Source organism: Manis javanica, chromosome 10 (assembly GCF_040802235.1).
Source record: "Manis javanica isolate MJ-LG chromosome 10, MJ_LKY, whole genome shotgun sequence".
In the NCBI taxonomy this organism is placed as follows: Eukaryota; Metazoa; Chordata; class Mammalia; order Pholidota; family Manidae; genus Manis; species Manis javanica.
The window spans coordinates 14,954,056-14,979,016 of NC_133165.1; the positions used below are offsets into that span (position 1 = coordinate 14,954,056).

General features: G+C 36.2%; 1 protein-coding gene across 29 annotated transcripts in view; it reads left to right on the top strand.

Moving 5' to 3' along the window:
• PPFIA2 (PTPRF interacting protein alpha 2) overlaps positions 1-24,961 on the top strand; it is a 493,962-nt gene that overhangs the window by 283,866 nt on the left and 185,135 nt on the right. For all 29 annotated transcript variants that reach the window (XM_073214786.1, XM_073214785.1, XM_073214788.1 and 26 more), the window contains 2 exons: positions 10,925-11,026; positions 22,744-22,908. In XM_073214786.1, coding sequence (XP_073070887.1) covers positions 10,925-11,026; positions 22,744-22,908 — 267 coding nt within the window. The remainder of the gene's footprint in view (positions 1-10,924; positions 11,027-22,743; positions 22,909-24,961) is intronic.

Sequence of the window (24,961 nt, forward strand, 5' to 3'; positions counted from 1 at the left end):
AAATATAGTAAATTGAGGGCACAGCCTAAGAGAGTCATTATGAAAATATTTTGCAGTAGTCAGTTTTGTCTAATTTAGATGCTAGATGGTCAAGTCAGCATGCTACCATGCCATATGCTTTCCTTAGAGCTATTTTTGATTTGCACAAATGTTAGATGGTTGGAGAGTAAACTTAAAAGATGCTTTTCTGTGGTTAGTGAGGTTGGTGGTGGTTCATAGTGAAGCTGAATTCCAACTCACCCTTTGTTTTTTCTATTTTCTCTCAGATGGGTTTGTACTCAGGATTCCTCAGCCAGTACTTGCTCAGATTTTCATCTGCAAATATAAGGCATCATCAGTTAACTAAGTGGCCCACAAGATGAGAGAATGCAGGTTTAATGGAAAGCTAAAGAGTGCTAAAGTTGTAATTACAGAGAATGGATTATCATAGATTACTCTGAAAAGTGCTGCATGGTGTCAGGGACTTGAAATTAAAAGGTTGAATTTCCCTCTTGTCAGGCAACCTTTCCTGACCTGCTTTTCTAAGGTGAGGACTCACCTATTAAATCAAGACTTTTCAAATGTTTAACTAATGAGAAAGTATGTCCTTTTCCCCAAATAAACCTCCTTGACAGTGCTTAGCATCCTGAAATGAGTCAGGGAAATTAGCAGTCTCTTTCAGTCTTTCTGTGTTTGATGTTAAATATCAGAAAATGCCTTTAATGAGAAACATGTATAAAAATAGAATATTCTGCATCTACCTGGAGATGGGCAGCCTGGTAGGCTGTGGTGATTTACCAGGCAGAAAGAGGCATGTGGAGAAGAGGAGAGGAAGGAAGGCTAGAGTAAGCTCTGAATGCAGACTCTCCCACCCCGTTACTCCTGTACAGTGAATTAGGATCAGGAAAGAAGTGAATCTGTACTTTGCCCCTGTATTTTTCACTTTGAGAATAACACAAGAGATTGAGAGTAACTCACTGATCTAAAGGGTATTACTTGAGATATTAGCAGTTCAGACACTTGAATTACTCAAGTTCACCCTTAGTGCTGATGCCAGCAAGCAGGGGTGAAACCACATTCAAGATACAAAGGCAGCTCACCTCTGCTCTGGGATCTGACAGGTCTGGCGGATGTTGCAACCAGCACTGGCATTGCTTTTTACCAGTATGGGCCTTGCTGGACTTAATCTCTTGTATTCACGTTTTCTCATCTGTGTTCTGGTAACAATAAGGTTGCCATGATGAATAAATGATGTAACGTATGTAAAGTTCCTAATGACTTCCTGTTCTGTAATGAGTGCTCAAGAAACGACAGCTTAGAAGGATGAGGGGGGCATGGGAGGAAAGAGCTAACACCAGAAACCTAGCTGAAATAGAGGAACTTTGGATTCTATGAGACTAGTAATTTAGAATCAGGAGCACATAGAAATTATGTGACTTGTGTGTAAGAAATGATACCTTCTGGTTTTTAAGGCTCTTTTATTTTGCTCTATATTTTTAAGAAACTAATGTTCTCTCTACATCATGAGTTGAATTAGTATTGAGGAAGATTTGTATAGCTACAAGTGGTTCACTCCTGAGTAAGAGTGGCTTGAGCAGTGAATACATGGCTGTGTATAAACCACTGAGAGCAAGGACTTCAAGTAGCTTCTTCTACAGTCATCTTCCAAGCACTGAGGTAGCACCACTACGGAGGAGCATTCATGTGAACGTGTGTTTTGTGCATGAGTACACACTAAAAAAAAATCAGGACATTCCCTTTGGTGTGAGGATATAATAAAGGCAAATCAATGTGTGTCCTGACCACTCTTTAAAATTCCGGAAAGAAAGTAGAGAGTAGGGAAAGTCATTTTGTCCCTTGGGAAAGAAGGAAGTTTGGCAGATCGTGGATGGGGAACTAAATGATTGCTCTGACAAGTTGTCAAATATGGTTTGTGGTTGGTAACCAACCTACTACTCCTGCCTCAGTAATTCAAAGCAAACTTAGCTCTTCCTGTGTCCTCCTTTGAATTCAGAGCAGTGACGGATGAGTGCGTGCTCAGCATGTTGTGAGGGCTGAACCTGTGGTAATCATATTTGGCATTATTATTATCTTTTAAAGGGTATACAACTCAGTTCATGCTAAGTAAGGGTGGACAAACAGGTACAGAGGAGAGAGATAGCAGAGGAAAAGTGTAAAAACATTTGATTGTGAGCTCCCTATGAGGCATCTGCATCTATTGCAAAATATCTATGCAGGATATGCTTGTCTAATGCTTGTTGTTCCAGAAGGAATACCCTGCCTTGGGCCTCCTCGCTACCCTCACTCCCTCTGGACTAATTAAGAAGGATCATGCAAGGCAATTGTCAGTAATGGTCATTTAATTCTTCAAATAAGGAAGAGCACTGCTAAATGCACTGTAATCTGAAGCATATAAGCCTGATGAACAACCCTGATCAAAATGGTACCGTGGGAAAGCACTAGCCAAGGGAAACTTGGGAACTGTGTGAACAGCATAGCTCACTCTTTATGGGTGATAAGTTATGTGAACTTGGACTTGAGTCTTCATAATTCAGTTTCTTCACTCATAAAGTGGGAATAAGCCTCCCTCACTGGTTATTTGGAAAGTAAGATGGGATAATGTGAAAGTATTGCCTGAAATTTGCTAGGAACTTAATACATGTAAGATTAATCTTAATACATGGAGTCACTAAATAGCTTGCTCAGAATCAGTATCATGATAATAAACTTAAAAATTCAAAGTCAAGAGGAGAGATTGAAGATGGTGGTGTGAGAGATGAGACAGAGAACTCCTTCCAAAACCACATATAATATGAAAATAGAGTTAATACAACTAATCCTCAAAGAACAGCAGGAAAGAAGGCTGTGCCAGATGGCATACACCTGGAGAACAGAACAGACCTCATGAAACAGGGTAACATACCAAAACCTTGATCCAGCAGGACCCAAGAGCCCACCCCAGCTCACCGGTGGGAGGAAAAGAAACAGAGCAAGGAGAGGGTGAAAGCCTAGGACTGCTGAACACCCAGCCCTGGAGATCTGCTTTGGGAGCACAAATCTACATTGCATGGTACTCTGGAGATTAGTGGGGTTGGAAAGCTAAGACATGCAGAATACTTGGAGGGACAGAGATTCCAGCTGTTTGTGAAGGACAGGAATCCATATCTGTCTTCTCTGGGGCAAAGGAAAGGCCGTCAGTCTGAGAGGCTTCCTAGCAGTAAGAGTACTGCTGAAAGGGTGGGGATTGCACGGAGCTTGCTATTCCGGAGAAGGGATAAGTGGACAAAGTTTTCTGGGCATGCTCTGCCCAGCAGGTTGGGAACTTCAGGAGCTTCAGGTGCTCCATTCCCCTGGCTGGCTACTCAGCTCTGAAGCCCCACACTGTGATACGCAGCCTGCTATGCATTCCTCCTGGCCTGCTGGCACCAGCTCACAAACCAGCAGTCCCTACCCTAGCATCAGGCCAGCCAGAGGGAAGCCCCACCCACAGCAGCTACAAACGCAAAGCACAGAGACTTAACACGTGTGTGCTCAGCCCACTGGTTCTGACGGTGGAGAAAGGAAATGCAGCTGGAAAGGATACAGCTCTTTCCTCCACCCAGGCACCAGCGCCACTCCCTTGTGACCCCTGACACCACTCCAGGGGCTGAGTGGCTCCAGAGACTAGAACTTCCAGGCACTAGAGGGCACCACATACAAATATGAAATGTCAAAGGAATCTGGTTCAAACCAAAATCTCACAAACACCAGAAAAAGGACAAAATTAAACTGAACTCACCAATCTTCCTGAAAGCAAGTTCAAAATAAAAATCATAAACATGGTCATGGAGGTACAGAAAAATATTCAAGAACTAAGGGAAGAATTTAGGACCAAGATTCAATCATTAAGAAATTCTATATCTGAAATGAAACATACAATGGAGGGATTTAAAAGAGATTAGATGTAGTAGAAGAGATAGTAAATGTAATAGAAATTAGAGAAGAGGAAATCAAAGAAGCTGAGGCACAGAGAGAAAGAGGATCTCTAGGAATGAAAGAATATTGAGAGAACTATGTGACCAATCCAAATGAAACAATAGGGGTACCAGAAGAAGAAGAGAGAGAGAAAGGGATAGAAAGTGTCTTTGAGGAGGTAGTTGCTGAAAACCTCCACAATCTGCGGAATGAGATAGTCTCTCAGGCCATGGAGGTGCACAGATCTCCCAACACAAGGGACCCAAGGAAGACAACACCAAGACATATAATAATTAAAATGTCAAAGATCAAGGATAAGGACAGACTATGAAAAGCAGTCAGAAAGAGAAATAAGATCACATACAAAGGGAAACCCATCAGGCTATCATCAGACTTCACAAAGGAAACCACACAGATCAGAAGGGAGTGGCATGAAATATTTAATGCAATGAAACAGAAGGGCCTTGAACCAAGAATACTCTATCCAGCAAGACTATCATTTAAATTTGAAGGATGGCTTAAACAATTTCCAGATAAGCAAAAGCTGAGAGAATTTACCTCCTACAAACCAGCTGTACTGTGTATTTTGGAGTGAATTCTATAGATGGAAGTGTTCCTTAGGCTAAATAGCTGGCACCAGGGGAAATAGAAACACAATAAACAAAGTAGAACAATTAATTACTAAGCAGATGCAAAATCAAATCAATTACCCCAAAGTCAATCAAAGGATAGACAAAGACTGAAGAATATGACATCTAGTACATAAAGAATGAAGGAGGAAGAAATAGGAGAAAAAAAAATAGAACCTTTAGATTGTGTTTGTAATAACATACTAATTGAGTTAAATTAGACTGTTAGATATTAAGGGAATTACCCTTAAGCCTTTGGTAACAACGAATCTAAAGCCTGTAATAGCAATAAGTACATACCTATCAATATTCACCCTAAATATAAATGGTCTGGATGCACCAAACAAAAGACATAGAGTCACTGAATGAATTAAAAAAAAACAAGACCTATCTACATGCTGCCCACAAGAGACTCACTTCAAACCCAAAGACATACACGGGCTGAAAGTAAAGCGATGGAAAAAGATATTTCAGGCAAACTAATAGGGAGAAAAAAGCAGGAGTTACAGTACTTGTATCAGAAAACACAGACTTCAAAACAAAGAAAGTAACAAGAGTCAAGGACATTATGTAATGACAAAGGGGTCTGTCCAACAAGAGTATATAACTATTATAAATATCTATGCACCCAACACAGGATCACTTACATATGTGAAACAAATACTAACAGAATTAAAGGGGGAAATATAATGCAATGCATTCATTTTAGGAGACTTCAACACTCCACTCACTCCAATGGACAGATCAACAAGACAGAAATAAGTAAGGAGACAGAGGCACTGAACAACATATTAGAACAGAAGGACCTAACAGACATCGGCAGAACATTTCACCTGAAAGCAGCAGGATACACATTCTTCTCAAGTGCACATAGAAACTTTTCAAGAATAGACCATATACTAGGCCACAAAAAGAGCCTCATTAAATTCAAAAAGATTGAAATTGTACTAACCAGCTTCTCAGATCACAAAGGTATGAAACTAGAAATAAATTACACAAAGAAAATGAAAAAGCCCACTAATACATGGAGGCTCAATAAAATGCTCCTAAATAATCAATGGATCAATGACCAAATAAATTCAGAGATTAAGCAATATATGGGGACAAATGACAATAATAATTCAACACCACAAAATATGTTGGGTGCAGCAAAGGCTGTACTAAGAGGGATGTATATTGTAATACAGGCCTACCTCAGGAAAGAAGAACAATACCATATGAACAGTCTAAACTCACAATTAATGAAACTAGTAAAAGAAGAACAAATGAGGCCCAAAGTCAGTACAAGGAGGGACATAATAAAGATTAGAATAGAAATAAATAAAGTTAAGAAGGATAAAACAATAGAAAGAATCAATGAAAGCAGGAGCTGGTTCTTTGAAAAAATAAACAAAATAGATAAACCCCTAGCCAGACTTATCAAGAAAAAAAGAGTGTTTATACTTAGAAACAGAATCAGAAATGAGAAAAGAAAAATCACTATTGACACCATTGAAATACAAAGAATTATGAGAGAATACTATGTAAAATTACATGCTCACAAACTGGATAACCTAGAAGAAATGGACAACTTCCTAGAAAAATATGACCTTCCAAGGCTGACCCAGAAAGAAAGAGAAAATCTGAATAGACCAATTACAAGAAATGAAACTGAACTGGTAATCAAAAAACTACTTAAGAACGAAACCCCTGGACCAGATGGCTTCACCACCTAGTTTTATCGGACATTTAGTGAAGACCTAATACTCATCCTCCAGATAGTTTTCCAAAAGTAGAAGAGGAGGGAATACTTCCACACTCATTCTACAAGAGCAGCATCACTCTAATACCAAAACCAGGCAAAGACACCACAAAAAAAGTAAATTACAGACCAATATCCTTGATGAACATAGATGCAAAAATACTCAACAAAATATTAGCAAACCAAATTCAAAAACACATAAAAAATATCATCCATCATGATCAAAAGGGATTTATTCCAGGAATACAAGGATGGTACAACATTGGAAAATCCATCAAAATCATCCACCACAACAATAAAAAGAAGGACAAAAAACACACGATCATGTCCATGCATGCTGAAAAAGCATCGACAAAATTCAACATCCATTCATGATAAAAATTCTCAACAAAATGGGTATAGAAGTGAAGTTCCTCAACATAATTAAGGCCATACATGACAAACCCACAGCCAGCATCATACTTAACAGCGAGAAGCTGAAAGCCTTTCCTTTAAGATCGGGAACAAGACAATGAATGCTCACTCTCCCCACCTGTATTCAGCATAGTTCTGGAAGTCCTAGCCACAGCAATCAGACAACACAAAGAAAGAAAAGCCATCCAGATTGGTAAAGAAGAACTTAAACTGTCACTGTTTTCAGATGACATGATATTGTACATATAAAAGCATAAATAATCCACCTCAAAAACACTAGATCTAATATCTGAATTCAGCAAAGTTGCAGGATACAAAATTAATACACAGAAATCTGTTGCATTCTGATGAACCAGCAGAAAGAAAAGTGAGGAAAATAATTCCATTCACAATTGCATCAAAAAGAACAAAACACCAAGGAATAAACCTAACCAAGGAAGTGAAAGACCTATGCTCTGAAAACTAGAAGACACTCATGAGTGAAATTAAAGAAGATACCAATAAATGAAAATACATCCCATGTTCATGGGTAAGAAGAATTAATATTGTCAAAATGGCCATACTGCCTAAAGCAATCTACAGATTCAATGTAATCCCTATCAAAATACCAGCAGCATTCTTCAACGAACTAGAGCAAATAGTTTTAAAATTCATATGGAACCACAAAAGACCCCAAATAGCCAAAGCAATCCTGAGAAGGAAGAATAAAGCAGTGAAGATTACACTCCCCAACTTCAAGCTCTACTACGAAGCTACAGTAATCAAGACAATTTGGTACTGGCACAAGAACAAACCCATAGACCAATGGAACAGACTAGAGAGCCCAGATATAAATCCAAGCAGATATGGTGAATTAATATATGATAAAGGAGCCATGGATATACAGTGGGGAAATGACAGCCTCTTCAACAGCTGGTGTTGGTAATACTGGACAGCTGCATGCAAGTGAGTGAAACTGGTTTATTGTCTTACCCCCCACACACAAATAAACTCAAAATGGATCAAAGACCTGAATGTAAGTCATGAAACCATAAAACTCTTAGAAGAGAACATATTCAAAAATCTCTTGAATATAAACATGAGAAACTTTCTCTTGAATGCATCTCCTTGGGCAAGGGAAACAAAATAAAAAATGAACAAATGGGACTACATCAAGGTAAAAAGCTTCTGTACAGCAAAGGGCACCATCAGCAGAACAAAAGCATCCTACAGTATGGGAGAATATATTTGTAAATGACATATCTGACGAGGGGTTAACATCCAAAATATATAAAGGACTCACATGCCTCAACACCCAAAAAGCAAATGACCCTATTAAAAAATGGATGGAGGGTATGAACAGACAATTGTCCAGAGAAGAAATTCAGATGGCCAACAGGCACATGAAAAGGTGCTCCCCATCGCTAATTATCAGGGAAATGCAGATTAAATCCACAATGAGAAACACCTCACACCAGTTAGGATGGCCAACATAGATGCCAACAACAAATGCTGGCAAGGATGCAGAGAAATTGGAACCCTCCTACACTGATGCTGAGAATGTAAACTAGTTCAACCATTGTGGAAAGCAATATGGAGGTTCCTCAAAAAACTAAAAATAGAAATACCATTTCACCCGGGAATTCCACTCCTAGGAATTTACCCAAAGAATAGAACTTCTCAGATTCAAAAAGACATATGCACCCCTATGTTTATCGTAGCACTATTTACAGTAGCCAAATATGGACACAAGCTAAGTGTCCATCAGTAGATGAATGAATAAAGAAGAGGTGTACATATACACAATGGAGTACTATTCAGCCATAAGAAAGAAACAAATCCTACCATTTGCAACAACATGGATGAAGCTAGAGGTTTTTATGCTCAATGAAATAAGTCAGGCAGAGAAAGACAAATACCAAATGATTTCCCTCTTTTGTGGAGTACAACAATGAAACAAAACTGAAGGAACAAAATAGCAGCAGACTCACAGACTCCAAGAAGGGACTAGTGGTTACCAAAGGGGAGGGGTGTGGGAGGGCGGGTGGAATGGGAGGGAGAAGGGGATTGTGGGGTATCATGCTTGGTGCACATCATGTGTGTGCGGTCATTGGGAAGACAGTGTAGCTCAGAGAAAACAAATAGGGACTCTGTGGCATCTTAATACACTGATGGACAGTGACTGCAATGGTGTATATGGGGGTACTTAATAATAAGGGTGAATGTAATAACCACATCGTTTTTCTTGTGAAACCTTCATAGGAGTGTATATCAATGATAAATTAATTTTTAAAAATTCAAAGTCATGTGTCACCAGCAACATCTTGATTTAGTTCTGTCTTCAGTTTTGTATATGTGACTGTTTCAGTACACTTACACGTTTATATTTTCTTTTTATTCTCTTAGCATAAAAGCATATTTCCCCATTGTAGAGAGTTTTGATGATAGGAGGAAGCCAAGAAACAAAATTCACTTCATTACCTGGAAATACCTAATGTTAAAATTATGAAAAATTTTTTCCTAATCTTTTTCTTTCTGTACATAGCAAGCTAAGCTCCTGAAAGATAGACCCAGATATGGTTTTTTAATTGGTATGATCTTAAAAATATCAGTTGATTTATATGTTATCTTTCAATATTCATGAGTACAGAGTAATTGTTAAATGCCTGTATGTCAATATATATGCTTAATATATCACCTTCTTCTTTTCTCTATCTAAACTGCGCAGTTTAAAGTTTTATTTGTTACAGCAATGTTTTTGTTCTCTGTTTGTTGCTTATTTCCATTCTCCACTTAAATAATATACTCATAGAATATCATCAGCATTTAAGCAGGGAGCACTCAGGGAAGAATTCATTTATCTATAATGCCAGCCAAAATGTAAAAATGAACTTTTTCATCTTGATTTTAAACTCTGTGTCTACTCTGAGGTCTTTGAGGTACCACTTTGGCTGAAGCAACTCTGAGAAACTCAGCAAATAAGTAGTTTGAAGGAAATAAAAATATAAACTCTAAACCTTTCCCAGCTTTGCATAATCATCATGTTTATTTACTTTTTACTAAATTTACCTTTGTGGAGGTTAGGTCAGCCACGCTTGTCTCACCCATTTTTGTTTTTCTTTTTCATCTTCTGACAGTGTTTGCTCAACCCAGAACAATGTGTCTGATACATTTTGACAAATATCCTTAAATATTTGTCAAGCATCAGTTTTATTACTGAGAGTACCTGTAAATGATTTAATAAAATGGATCTGTTTCTGTTTTCCAAAATTATTTAAAAATAATACTTATAAATTAGGGCAGAAGAGTTGAATTAGGCTCCTTAATTTTCTTTTTAAATAATCTCTACTGTGTCTAAGCTCTGCCTAGTGGTAAAAAATACCCATATAAACATCATGTCTGATCCCATTTGGGAAAGCCATTGACGATTCTTCCAAATTGTCATTTGGCACATGGAGAGGGGATTACTCCAGAACCCTTAATTTTTCCTGTATCATCACCCTGTTTTCCTTTATTGAAAATAAATACTAATTGAGCACCCAGTATGTCTTAGACATTGGGAGTATTACCAGTGAAGTCAGACGTTCTATCTTCATGTGGAACTTACATTACAGAGGGAAAGACTGAACAATGTATAAATTAATACAATCTTGGATAATGTTACCAAGTCTTAGATACATTTATTATTTTGTAAGAGACGGTACATTGTCTTTCTTCATCTTGTTAACAAATACTTGAACTTTTAACCCCTAAATAGTACATTTTGGAGGATTTTCTGGTTTTTTAGTTTGTGGTGGTGTTTGGTGGTGGTGGTGTTTTTGATGATCTTGTATATTCAGTCTGAACATTGCTGTATAGGAATGAAATGTAAGATTTTTGGGGTTCACAAAATTAACCAAATTTAAATCATTCTATAATATTAATATGTTATCATAATAATGTTAAGCTCGATACAATGTGTCTGATACATTTTGGCACATATTTTATACACTCAACTGAGCAACATATAATAAAACATGTATGCTATCATGGATTAACATTTTCTGAACATCAGAATTTAATTTAATAGCAATGTATATACATATATAAGTATATATTGACTAGTCAGTTTGTGTTTTTTTCCATTCTTTGCATTCAAAATTTTAGATTTAGATTTTTTTTTAATTCCTGCTATCATACGTTTTTTAATATCTGGAATATGTTTTCAAATATTGTTATTCTCTTTCAGGAATTTGCTGCACTGACAAAAGAATTGAATGCCTGCAGGGAACAACTTCTAGAAAAGGAAGAAGAAATCTCTGAACTTAAAGCTGAAAGAAACAACACAAGAGTAAGTATTAAACTGCCTGTGCTTAGAAGTAAATCCACATATAGTTCAGTGCCTTATCTTCTGTACAAAAATATAAATATTTAAAAACTTTAGTAAGACTTTAAGCAGACACCAACTCATAGTCTGTGACTTAAAGTTAAGGAGCATATGATACCAGACTCAAAACAGGAAGGAAAGAAACCTAAATTACAGTTTTGTCTACAAAATCATTATGTTGCCTTAGAAAATGTTCTCATTCCTTCTGGCCTTTGCTTTATTCAATTTTGAAGAGAAAGGCTGGGTTCAAGAGTGGGTTTCAGATTTTCAGACTGTTGTTTGGGTTGGGGCACCAACATCTCTGATTCTGGAGATGGGCAATGGAGAAGGTTGACAGGGAGCCTGGGTTTTGACCCTGGGGTGATATGAGGCAGTGACTTGGCCCTGGTGTCACCTCACCCCAGCAGAATATTTATTTAAGAAAGAAAAAAGTTGTTAAAATATAAAGCCACTGGAGCAGAACCTTTCTAATTAGAAGAGGCTTGCCACATACTATTTTAGATTTTCCAGTAAACTCCCAGTTCTGATACACTGATTTCATGAACTGATGAAATTGACTAATTCTACTCTTAGAAACCCACATATTCTTTTAATCTTATGCCATTTGACACTGAAGTTTAGAATCTGAGCAACGACGTTGTATTTTCTAGTTTAGAAGAGTCACTAAACTTCATAAAGTATATCAATCTCCATATTACCCAAAATGAGAGCAATTTCTCTACTAAAAGAAGGAAAACCACTTTTGTGTGGATACAGTTCAATTACAATGTAAAATAGGTGAAAAATATTGTAAGTGTTCAGCTCTAGCGGATTAATGATGAGAAAATAAGATCTAGTAAATAGTGTATTCACGTCATGCATGGTCTTAGAAAGTAATATACAAAATGGCAGCTCCAAAACATTGTGCTTTAATGAGAGAGACCATTCCATTCATGATGGTTATGTGATCAAACTCAATTATCTCCTTATCTTTAGGAGCTTATTTCATGTTAAAGAGAATTCATACAGGGTGCACACAAGGAATTGGTTTTATAGAGGCTTTGATGAACCCATCATATGGACTGCCTCAAACAGGGCACAACACAGGCAGTTCAGAGCACGTTCCCAGGTGTCATATGATTTTTTCCTTTTTCTTTCTCCCTCTTTATATTTTTTTCCCACATGAATTTGAACTTACACTGTTTTTCCAAGCAAATTTAAAGTTTATTTCTGCCATGAAATTTATTCTACCCTATTTCACTATTTTCTCTTTGAACGCTTTAAGCTCTGTTGCCAGATACAGCACAGCCAACTGTAAAAGTCGGATCAGGAAATCTAAGAATGGAGGGAAATGGAAAGCTTGCGGTAGACTTGCAAATAATCTTCATGTTTAAAATGCACCAGAAACTCTTTTATGAGTTGTTGCATTTCTTCTTTATACAGTCTTTCCTCTTTACTCCTTTTGACAGCCCTAGGAAGGACATGTTGCAATTATTCCCATTTTACAGATGAGGAAACTGAGCTCAGAAAAGGGCAGGTAATTCGCCAGAAGTCACACAGTGAGTTAGTAGCAGAGAAGGGATTTGAAAGCTTAGGCCGTCTAACTCTGGAGTCTGTGTCCTTGGCTGCAAAGCCATCAGCACAATTACTCAAGTTAGAGCCATAAAAACACTCCAGGATCTATACCAGCATAGAGGAGATGTGATGAAGAGTAGCCTGGTGCGGTATCACTCCTTCTTGGTTGTGACTACGTTCAGAGACACGGGGAGGCTTGGAGACAGCACCCACACGCTTTTCGTCATATTACACCCCCGAGGCCCAGAGGCTCCCCGGGCAGTGTCACTTGCCAAGAAACCTTGGATAATAAAGGAAGTAAGTCAAGCCATAAGCTGTACTCGAAGTACCCCTTTAGGAATTGAAGTAAAATACAAATATTAAGTTCCATTAGAATAACAGAAACTGAAGCCATTAATTTTAAACATAAATAATAGTTACTTTGAAACCATGAATAAATCTGGAAAACATTTTTCAACCTTCCTGAAAGCTGTAGCATGAAGGATTGTTTTGTTGATTATGTGAAGGAAAATAGACTTAGAAAACCTTCCTTGTGCAAGGTATTGATTATTTAACAACTTCCCAAGTTACATAACCGCCTCTCACTCTTCCCACCAACCAAAAACTTATCTGGGCTGAAAAGCAGACACATAGTCTCTCTTCCCCCATAATCACCTCTCTTCCCCAATAAAGCCCTATTAAATGTTGCTAAGTAGAACAGTTTTTATTTAGATTTATATAATAGTTTCTTTTTCTACATGTTGTGTTTTTCTTCTTGTTATACACACCTAATTATTGGTCATGGAGAGAAAGTAACAAGCTAGTATTTCTTTCTCGTGCTTGAAGAAAATTTGTTTGGTGTTAAATTATGAGAACATTTGAAGTAAAATTGAGGGTCCCCATTTTATTGAGGGTTCTAATAAACTTGTGACTCTCTCTTTCCACATTCAGTAAGTAACATTTGCTCATGAACTGAGGAAAATAACACAAAAAAGCCCACAAAGAGAATTCATTTGTGTATAGGGTTAACTGTGTTAATTCTGAGTATCATCAAAAACAGTAGATCAGAAAGAGCTCTCCTTTATAATATTTAAGTGAATTATACCTTCTCAAAAAGAGACAATAGAAGTTTGAGGGATTTGAATTCTATCTAACATATCAAGTAATAATAATGGCAATAATGTAAAGGCTAACATTAATTATGTGAAAAATGTTTTCCTAAATGTTTTTTACATGTTTAACTCACTCTGTCCTTATCTGCGTTTAAGTGATGAGAAAACTAACATAGTTAGTAACTTGCCCCAGGCCATATGATTTATAAGTAACACACCCAGGGAATCCATTCCTCAGCTTAACCACAGGCTCTGCATTTAACAAATCATATTTCTGTGCCACTTACAAATCATAAGTGACAGGAGAAATTGTATTTAGGGAAGAACAGACTGCACAGTTTTTTGAAATTCAGTCCTAACGTGTTCTGTAATTTATTTTTCAACAACTGTGTGGAAAGTAATGTGGTAGGTATTTATTCTGATGTCCGAAATGGAGGTTATAGCCATTTGTCACTTTGTTGCTACTGAAACACCTAGTCCCCAGTCCAAATATCTGAATGGATGAAAGAAATCTAAGTAACCATTAGAGTTGTTCTTATATCCATCTGCTTTGAGTAATTAAAGACATCCAAATAAAATCATCCTAATGTTATGATTATGCTAAGATAAAAATTTCAAAAATTGTGGTGGATATTTAAGAAGTATTCAAGAAATATAATTTAGTATTTCTACCCTGATAAAAATGTAAAAAAAAAGGACTAAACAAAATTTGTTATTCCTAAAACCTCTCTATACTTAGGCAAATTATATTTATAGAAAATAACTTATTCCTGCTATTATTTTAACGTACTCAAGTTGATTACTAAAATGAACCATGTTTTGGTGCAATTAATCAATGAAAAGGTAAAGAAAAACCAGAAATATTAACATAGTTACCATCTCTTAATATCAGAGTGAAGAATTTTTGTTTTGAAGGTGTTTCAACTGTTTTTTGTGGCTGAAGATCTCAAACTACAGCTAATTTATTGACAATGTTTTGGAATATAACTATGGCATGTCTTAGATAAAGGAGTCATGGTTTCAATGGCTAGTCTTATGTCAGTTATAAACAATAACGCTTTAATTTCATATCATGGGTCATAAACTAAAAGACTTAATTGTTCTGCAAATTATGAGTTAATTTGAAACATTCTTTACTATGTCCTTACTTTTGTTTTAAGCCAAAGGAATTTCATAAGTAAATATCCAAATACATACACCTTCCATTACTAAGAAGAGCTTCTGATTCTTGATAAATCTTTGTCTACGGAAGTTAATAAAATCCCTCCAAATGTATCCCCTCAATTAGTAGAAAGTACAGTCCAACCGAGAAAAGGAAGACTAGCAGTTCAGATCAGGTGAAGGTACACATGTGTGCATGGGTGCAGATACATGTATTTATTAAAGTGCTATGATCAGATGTGATAAACACAAGAGTGAGTATAACAGGACACATGCCCTCCCAGCAGCTCTTTCAATGGGAGACTCAAGCATACCCATGAGAAACACAAGACATTGTGAATGGTATTTAGAGTGAAGAATGTTGACTGGACTAGGCAGGAAAGCAACTAATTTGAAGGTTTTCATTTTCAGATATTAGTGTAGTGTTATGTGACCATACTATAGCAGCCAAATTAATCTACAGGACAGAATGTATTTATACTTGAATGGCACTTGTGATTGAAAATAATAACATACAAGATGATGTTGAATTCAGATCTATCAAGAAGATGTATAGTTTTTAGAAATTTAGTTCAAAACTTTCCAATGATGTAATATGTGGGTATGGACATCTGATATGTAATATTAATGTGTGTACATATGTAGACTGTGGTTGTTTAAAATGAATTTCAACATAGGATTAATTGACCATTTACAAAGCCCCTGGAATTCTTTGAGTATACTAAAGGGGGTGCCTTCTGCAAGGTTTATTAAATATTAGACTAAAGTGTGGCTCCCAGCAAAGTGTCAATTAGTAGATTGTTAGTGGTATTTTAGAGGGGTTCCCCTTTATTTTCATTTGTAAACTTAAAATACATAGATACATGCTAGGTTAGAGCATTTTTGGCCATGTTCTCTCAGCTAAATAATTCACATTTATGATTACCTCAACAAATAGGTACTAAGTATATATTATATGGAATATTTACCTAGGTAGTAAGTAGAAGTTAAATTGTTAAGCCCTTAAGGCATGTTTTATATTAATAAAAACACATTTAGTTTTATTATTAGATAGATAAGAGTTCCTAGTTGCACAAAATAGTAGTTTAGTTGTTGTTATCAAGAAGACATTAATTAAGGTATACAAGGAATCTCCAAAATGAGCTTCCAGGAGCAATTTCTAGGACCACGCTTCTTAACCTTGTAATTCTTGCACTACTGACACAGAAAAAATGGAGCCTTTGTTCTACCTGCACCAGCAAAATGGGTTCCCATGCCCAGAGCGCCGGAATCTCTCCTGCGCCGGGAGCTTTGGTTGGCTGACTTAAGTCACGTCTGTCACCTAGTGGTTGTGTGTCCCTGAGAAATGTTTCTTGTGTCCTATGTTGAGAAGGTAGTATTCAGAATGTGGCGAACTATCAAATATGCAGGGTATGTTCAAAAGATTTTTGACAATCACAAATGCCAAGTCTCTACCCTAACCCTACTTTTACTTCATCCTTGCCACATTAAAATCCTTAACAGCTGCAATACTGACATGTATCCCACCAACACAGCTGTACTTCTTAAACAAAAACAAATCACCTTTTCTCAAAAAAGGAGGTCCATAATCTCTGGGTATTACATCCAGGTGCATGTCTAGGATTCTTCAGTGTGTACATTCTTTCGTTCCATCTCAATCCTATCTTAATAGTCTATAACCTATGGACTACAATCAGAGTTAACAAAGCCAACATGAAATAGAGTAAAAAGACAAAAACATAACAACAAAAAGGGGTAATAAGCTAATATACATTATACAACAGAAAAAGAAAGATCCTCTTCTCTAATGGGTCACAAAGTCCTACTGGCAATTACAAATTCTAATTCTAAACCTTGATTCCTGGACCCATATGTATTCTAAGAAAGAAACTGTACTTGACTTTCATTACTAATTCTGAGTATATACTAATATCAGGGTTATAGAATCCCAACCTAGTGATGTGTGATCTCCCAACTTAAATTTGAAAAGACTCTTCCTGGGGCCATTTAACCCTTCTCTAAGTCCCAGTGGCTTCTGAATGATGTGATAGTATGATAAAACCAAGGCTGGAAGCCCCAGACAATTGCATTACTCTTTTACTGTAAAATAAGTTTTTTGGTCAGAAATAATGTTGTGTATGAAAACAAGACTGTAAGCCACAAATGGCATTGCTCTTAGCAGAATAGCCATTAGAGAAGGCAAATACATATCCAGAAAAACTTCATTACAGTGAGAAAATATAGCGGCCTCCTACTTGATGGAAGGGATTTTATATAATCTGCTTGCTTACAGGTGACTAGCTGGTCTCTAGGTGCGCTCTGTCATGTCAGGGGTTCAAGGTCGATGGCTGCAGCTGGTAACTTGGTCATTCAACTGGCATTAACCTATCAACCTTGAGGATGAGAAGCCCATTTTGTCAGGCCAATGAATAACTCCTAACCCTGAACCAAGATCACTACTTTTTATGCCCACCAAGCAAATGTTATGGTAGCAAGATAAGTAGAATAATATCCATAAGGCAAATCATTTTGTCTTTCAGATTATTGAAAGCTTCTACAACAGGGGGTATGAAAGAATTAGTCCTAGCCAAGGGCTAGTATCCAAGAAATTTGTATTCTCTTTTCCTCAGTATTCTTCCCATATAAGATCCTTTTAGGGAAGATTTTCTGATTAGCTATTGCTTCATTAGAAAACCATCCCAAAATTTAATAGTACAAAAATTTTACTGTACTCATAAATTTTATGGGTCAAGGATTCAGAAAGGTCATAGTGGTGATGGCCCTTCTCTGCTCCTTAATGTTTAGGCTATTAGCTGGGATGGCTTGATGGCTAATGACAGTGATGTGATGGTAAATTATTTCTTTTCTCAGAAAAAGGTAAAATGCACTAATCTATACAGTGTTTGGCAATCTCTATGGCATGAGTATTCCCAGTGTGGATAATTTTAAGCTAACAACATGATGACACTAAATGCAGACTTGGGCAAAGATGCACAGTCATGCATCATTAATATGGTATTTCTACCATTTAGATATGATAGATGTTAACAAGCTCAGGGGATAGAAAAATAATAGGAGGTGATACATTTTGAAATTTTGCTATTTAAAAATATATTTTTTTATTTACTTATAAGTTTATATAATTTAAGCATAACAGTGACTAACCAGCAGCTCACAAAACTCCTGAAAATCAACAATCCACTCTCACAAGCTGGTAAGGGCCAATTTTTGCATACCATTTGTTAGGGCAACTCAAATATCTGGAGGATGAAAGATCTGCTTGAGATCATGCCATCACTCTCATGGCTGACACTTGGGCTGGAATGGCTGATGGACAGGCAGGCTCAATTGGGACTCTACATCTGAGAGGCTGCATGCAGCCTCTCTGGCTCTGTGGTCTCAGAGGAGTCAGACTTTTTATATGGTGGCTCAGGGGTCTAAGAGCAGGTGTTCCAGTGATCAGATGGACACTGCACTGCCTTTTAAGAGTGAGGCTCAAAAATCACAAACTGCAGCTTACACCATACTGTGTTGGTCAAATATTCCCAGGCCCATTCAGATTGAAGGAGTATCAAAGAAATTGGGCTCTTTTTTTTCAAGTCATCAGATGGGTAGAAGAAAGAGCAGCTACTTATAGCTACTTGTGGTATTTGGTATAATAATAAAACAAATTATACAATATAATACTGTATTATAAAACAGTACTCTATGATATAACATAGTATAATACAATATAACATAACAGTATAACACAATGCTATGTAATATACCAGTATGATATAACATAACACAATATATCAGGATACAGAATAACAGCTACTTGTGGCATTAGCACAGAGTTTTTGTTTTGTTTTGCTTCTCAGCAATATCCAACATCACCTTAATTTGAAGAAATCTCCAACTGTAAAGTGACTCAGGTGTATGATTTGGAGAAAGTCAAGATACTTTATCAGGTGACTTAGAAAGGATTCAGTCCCCTAGACATAGTTTTTATTGTTATTTTATTGATACAACCTGGTCCTTATTGGCCTGGTAAGGCTCAGTTACCATACAGGATTCCAATGGATCAAATGATTCTGCCTGTTATGGTAACTACACTGACTTTATCTCAGGTGATTGCACACATTACTTAGCCTCTGCCATGGCAGGACTCTCTCATCCATGGGAAATCGAGAGTCCACTGTAGGACCAGAATCTCTTGCTTTTCATCCTTATCTATGAAGAACAGCTGTTTTGGGGACTTTGCAGGTTCTGGGCTTTCTTTTTACTAATATATATCTTAATGGTGTTGCTCTTATCACAAAGAATATAGTTATGGAACAGACAAATTCTCCACTTTCAACAACATAAATCTTCAGTGCCTACCCTATAACCAAGAAATTTCTGGACTTTCACATTCACTATTATTATTTGAGCTAAGTGAGAAGACACTAAAGATTTGAGCAGAGGACCTAACTCACATGGTAACTTGGTGTTTTGAGAACAGCCCGATGGTCTGAAAGGATGAAGCAGGAGGACCTGAAGAAGCTACCACAGTAATTCAGGGGAGACAGTGGGTCTTGGGCTCAGATGGTAGCAGGGATGTAGTGGAAAATAGTCATTCTCAAAGTCTGAGGAACATGGAAAAGACTCATTTAAAAGACAACTATAAATGTTAAGATGGGTAAGGAGAAAGTGAGAGTATGAATATGGTGAGAGGCAGTAACAAATTCTGATGGTAAAGAGATTTAGGGTGCAAATATTTTTAGAGTTCTAGCATTCAAGTAAGTGAACTCTAATGATTTGTGAGTGCATGATAAAAAGTGGAATTATGAAAGAGGTGCACCTATTGAAAACAGTAGAATCGATAGTGAAACCATGAGTGGAAGTTACTGAAACAGGGTGGAAATTGAGACCTTTAGGATATACAAGGCCTAAAATTTGGAAGTTAGCATTCTGGAGAAATCATATAAATGATTAATAAAAATCACCAAGAATTATGGCTGGAGTAGTGACAATGGCTGGAAAGTGACAATGACTTAGTTGTTAACAAATTTAAAGAACAGTGAAGAGTGACCCCAGGTGTGGCAAATGGGCATAGTTTGTGAGGAGCTATTACAAGGAAAGGTAGCGATAAAGCCCAGTGATGTGAGTGACAGCATTTTTTGTTGCAGATAACAGAATTAACTATCTAGCTTGTTTAAGCAGACAGTGGTTTTGAAGGGGTATTAAGAAATTCTTAGCAAAAATAGGCTGTATCCTGAGCTTTCAGGACAAAATTTCAGAACCTCAGTGCAAAGTTGGTAAGGGGATTATTTCTCCTTTTCAGAATAAAATCACGATTCCTTGCCACTTCCCATTGAGCAAAATAGATGCCTTCACCAACTATTTATATGGCTTAGAACTTTTCATATGGCTCATTTCTTGCATGGTTGTATAATTAATACAACCTGTGTGACATAAAAGACAGAATTGTAGCTTTTTGTACTCTATGTTGGGAAAGTGCATGTGATTAACGGTATGAGGAACTTGCCAAATGCAGATTGTGATCAAAAGATTTAGGCAGTCTCTAACAACAAATGTCCTTTATAGCTTCAGAATAATACTTGTATATTTTTTTCTTTTCTAGAGGGTGATAATTGTATTTTTTGCATTTCTGTTTCCTACACAGGACTATAGAATCAATATTGATACTCAAGTAGTAAGTTACTGTATAAATCAAGGCATTTCTAATTTGTCATTAGAGATACCAGATTTCATTTTATTATGAAGCTTGTTTCCTTATTCTTTTATCTATTTAAAGCATACATGTATATAACAATGTTGATTAGATAAGCATTTAGGAAATAATACCAATTAACCATGACCATAGATTTAGCTTTGATATAGGCCAGAATGTGCACTGGAAAATTTACATTGCTTATTGTTTTCTATTCATTCAACAAATATTTATTGCATACCTTTGGATGTCAAGAACTAAGCCAATACTCAAATACAGAGAAGGTAAAGAAGATCGAAGACATGATACCTACCATCATGGAGTTTACATTCAAATAAAGAAATAGAATGTAATTAAGTGAGACTAATTTTAAGAAATTACACAGCATGATTTGTTATGAAGAAATGAAACAAGAGACTAAAGAATTATGGAAGCTGGGAAGAGGAGAGACCTGCTTAACAAAGTAGAGAGCAAATATTTCTTTGAGAGGAAAATATTTAAACTGAGACTTAAAGATGAGAAAGAGCTGGCCCAATGAGGAGTATTCAGACAGAGGGTGTAATATATGCAGAGATTTGGCACACTGAGGGACTGAAAGTAGGCTGGTGTGGTAAAATCCTGGTTTCCCGGAGAAACACTAACACCAGATGATGTTGGAGAAACAGACACAGTGCAGTTCATAAAGCCCCATAACCTATGTGAAACACGCTGGAGTTCACCAGTGCAAGTTCATATCTGTAGAATTCAACAGTGTAGAATATGATGAATAAAATCAGAGATTGATAAATAAAAGGAAAGCTTTTTAAAAATATTGTTATCTTCATACCAAAGAACTATTCATATTATTTAGATCCTGAAATATGATTTCTTATCTACTGATCTCTATAACTTTAGGATCTTATGTATTTGTGTTCTTTTGTGCAGTGAATGGCAAAGTTTCCTGACACATTGAACCATAACTAATGACAGTGACTGTGGAGAAATTAACATATTAAGCATAAGAAACGTGATACTAAAATGTGACACTGAATCTAACAGTTTCACAGTGGAAACCAAAAATGTTCCTCACAGTATATGCTTTAGGAAAAAGCCTGAAATTATTTTCTTTCTTTCTTTTCACCCCAGTATAACTGTTTTTCCTTTTTTGTTTGAATAACTTCTGCTTTATTTTGCAAAGACATTTTTTAGTTTGTTTTTCACTATCCTTCTGAAAAATCCCTCCTACAAAATGTTCTACAAATGTGTTGCTCTTACCTGTAAAACTTTAATAACCAATAACTAGCAGGGTTTTTTTCCCCCATGTATCTATCTTAGTTTTCAGTGGTGGAACTCCCTTATAAAATAAAAGAAAGGTGGAACCACAACTCACAAAACATTTAAAACCAAAATTTCTCTCAGAAAAGTCAGAGCATAGAGTCTGCAATAGACTGAAGCATTGTTCAGGAGACATTCCCTAGACCTCTCTCATGGCCCCAGGGGCTGCTCTGGGCAAATAAGAGTTCCGGAGTCGGTAGTTTAAAAATTATGCCCTTTAACGTCTTTTATTTGCAATAAAAGATACAAATCTCAGTTACTATATTCCAGTTAGGTTGCGTATATTTTTCTATTGTGTAATCTAAGAACTAATTGTGAGTAAAATAGTGATTATCACTATAATCATTATAAAAATCTGATTTTCATTATCACTCTAATCACTATATAACATGATTATCACTATAGACACATTTAAAAGAACATGATGATTATGCTCATTTCCTTCAATTCAAATTTCAAATGATCAAATGTAAATGAAATTAATTTTGACTTTTAATACTGTACTCTTAAAGTCATCATGCATTGTATAATCTTCTTTAATAATCACCCTATTGGATCACAATATCATGCCATATTCTATTTCTACAAATAATTAAATTACTGCATTTTCTAAAATAATAAACAAACGTTACATTATTTTTTTAATGCAGGAACTTGTAATATAATTGAAATGTAATTTACTTTTAATACATTTTTTGAACCCTGGTGTAGATTCAGGTGTGTGCTTCTGTTCCTGTTACTTGTAGTAAACTGAAGTTATCACTAGCTAGCATGTAAGCCAGCAACTTTTTAAGGCAGAAGTCATTTGTAAGTGTTAGTGACTTTATTCGTAAGATAATTACATTTTCTGTTAAACCCAATAGCTTTTACTGGAGCACTTGGAATGCCTTGTGTCACGACATGAAAGGTCACTAAGAATGACTGTGGTGAAACGGCAAGCCCAGTCCCCCTCGGGAGTGTCCAGCGAAGTCGAGGTTCTCAAGGCGCTGAAATCTTTGTTTGAGCACCACAAGGCCTTGGATGAAAAGGTACAGTATTGAGAAAGGATTCTTACAGTTTTATATGTCAATTATACCTCAATGAAGCTGAAATTTATAAAAAATAAAAAACATCATCTAATAAGGTATTGACAAAAGATTCAAGCTTCACTATGCTTTTGACATCAGCATCAAGCTCCTTGTCTTCACTCATGACTCAACTGACTCGAAGTCAGTTACAAAGGACACATTTGAATTATAGAAAAATAATGTTCTTCAGTGCAACTGGATTATTATGTGTATTTGTGTGCATATACATAAACACGCTTTTTTATTACCACTGAATCTATGGCTCATCAAGTTCAGTTTTATTATGGTGCCTGACAGTCCTGGTCTAGATGTCCATTTGAAATTTAATATTGTCATCCAGTCCCCCACAACCCCTCTCTTATTCTCTTTCTCTCTCTATCTCTTTTCCTCCCCACCCCTCTCTGAAATGCATGTCTTTAGATGCCAGCATAGGAGACTACTAATTGGCAATTAAACGTATCTTGACGTGTAAACTGGATGTACTTGAACCTTTAAGATTTTTATTAGGAGCATACGTTTTTTTTAGTTCTCTAATGCCTTAGTTCTGCATATACATTTTTAAGAGTCTCTGCATGTAACAGCATAAAGTATTGGTAGAAAAACCTGCTTTAAGTCTTTTTAAAATTAGCTGTAAGCTTCTGTTAGCTGTTACTCAAATAAGCTCTACTGACATAAGTAAGCCAAATGATGATAATATCCATTGAAGATTAGTAAGGCTTATGACATGATTTCAATTTTGAGAAATTTTGAAGAAAATGAACTTTTAAAAATTAATAAAGTTTTTAATATTTTGTAGAGTAGAAAGTGGGACACTTCATTGTAAAGGAACTGACAAATCCTAAGCATTAAAATTCAAACTAGGGATTATTACCCATTTATATCTAGGTTTTGAGCATGAGGATACTTATGCTCTATTTAATATTTATATACAAATGTATTTTTATCAGTGGTCTTTCAGATGTTCTCAGAACAGGGGTTTATGTGGAGTATGAGCTCAAGGATAATTATAATCCCATCTTCTGGATTACTATGAAGAAATTGTTATTTTTCACTTTAGTCCTGAGAGGCAGCTGTTCATGAATAATTCTGAATGAAATAGAAATTGATATTATATAAAAACCCTGATGACTAGAATACAAACTAATATTAAATATCAAATGATTGTTTCATGTATTTAATGTTTAGTTTCATAGTATATTTGCATTCTTATTGCAAAAGTAAATTGTTAAGAATTTCTAAGACTTTATATTTATGGACTATTTATTATGTTAGACTCCTTGAAAGATTTTTGGCACACAAAGATAGACATCCCCCTTCAACTGAGGAGTTTATTGTTAGTGTCAGAGGTTCACATGCCAATAATGCGTAAATGCTGAAAAAATGTGTACAGGGCAATACAGTCACAAAAAAAGGAGCCACTAAATCTGCTTGAGAAAGTGATGAAAAATTCAAGAATGTCTTCACAGAGCAGGTGACATTTGATCTGGGTATTAAACAATGGGTAAGGTATTTTTTAAGCAGATAAATAAAAATCCTCTAAGCAACAGGACCAACCTGTAAAATAGCCCAGGGCTATAGGAAGAGAATGGCCTGTTCAGAGAAAATTTAATGGTTTTGAATAACTTGAATTAAGGTACTTGAGAATGTGTGATTTTTAGATGTTCCCTGTAGGCATTCCCACATCTCTTAAGTGAAGGATGCTTTTAGGGAAGAATGACTGGAAGGAAGTAAACAGTATTTAATACAAATAACCTAATGTATGTGAGTACATTTAAGAAGAAAATAGTTTTGCACAACTTAGACTCTAGAAATAATTTACTATACAGAAGTTAAGTGAACTTAGCATAACTAAATGAAACATTTTATACTATGGCCCCAGGAGTTATAATAGTATTTACTAATTCACCAGAAGTGCCCTGGACTTTCATAGAGTTCAGGGGTAAACTGAATTATCGACTAAGTAATGTTGAACAGACTCAGGGAAAAGTGTTATGAACTTGGGCTCTGGAATTGA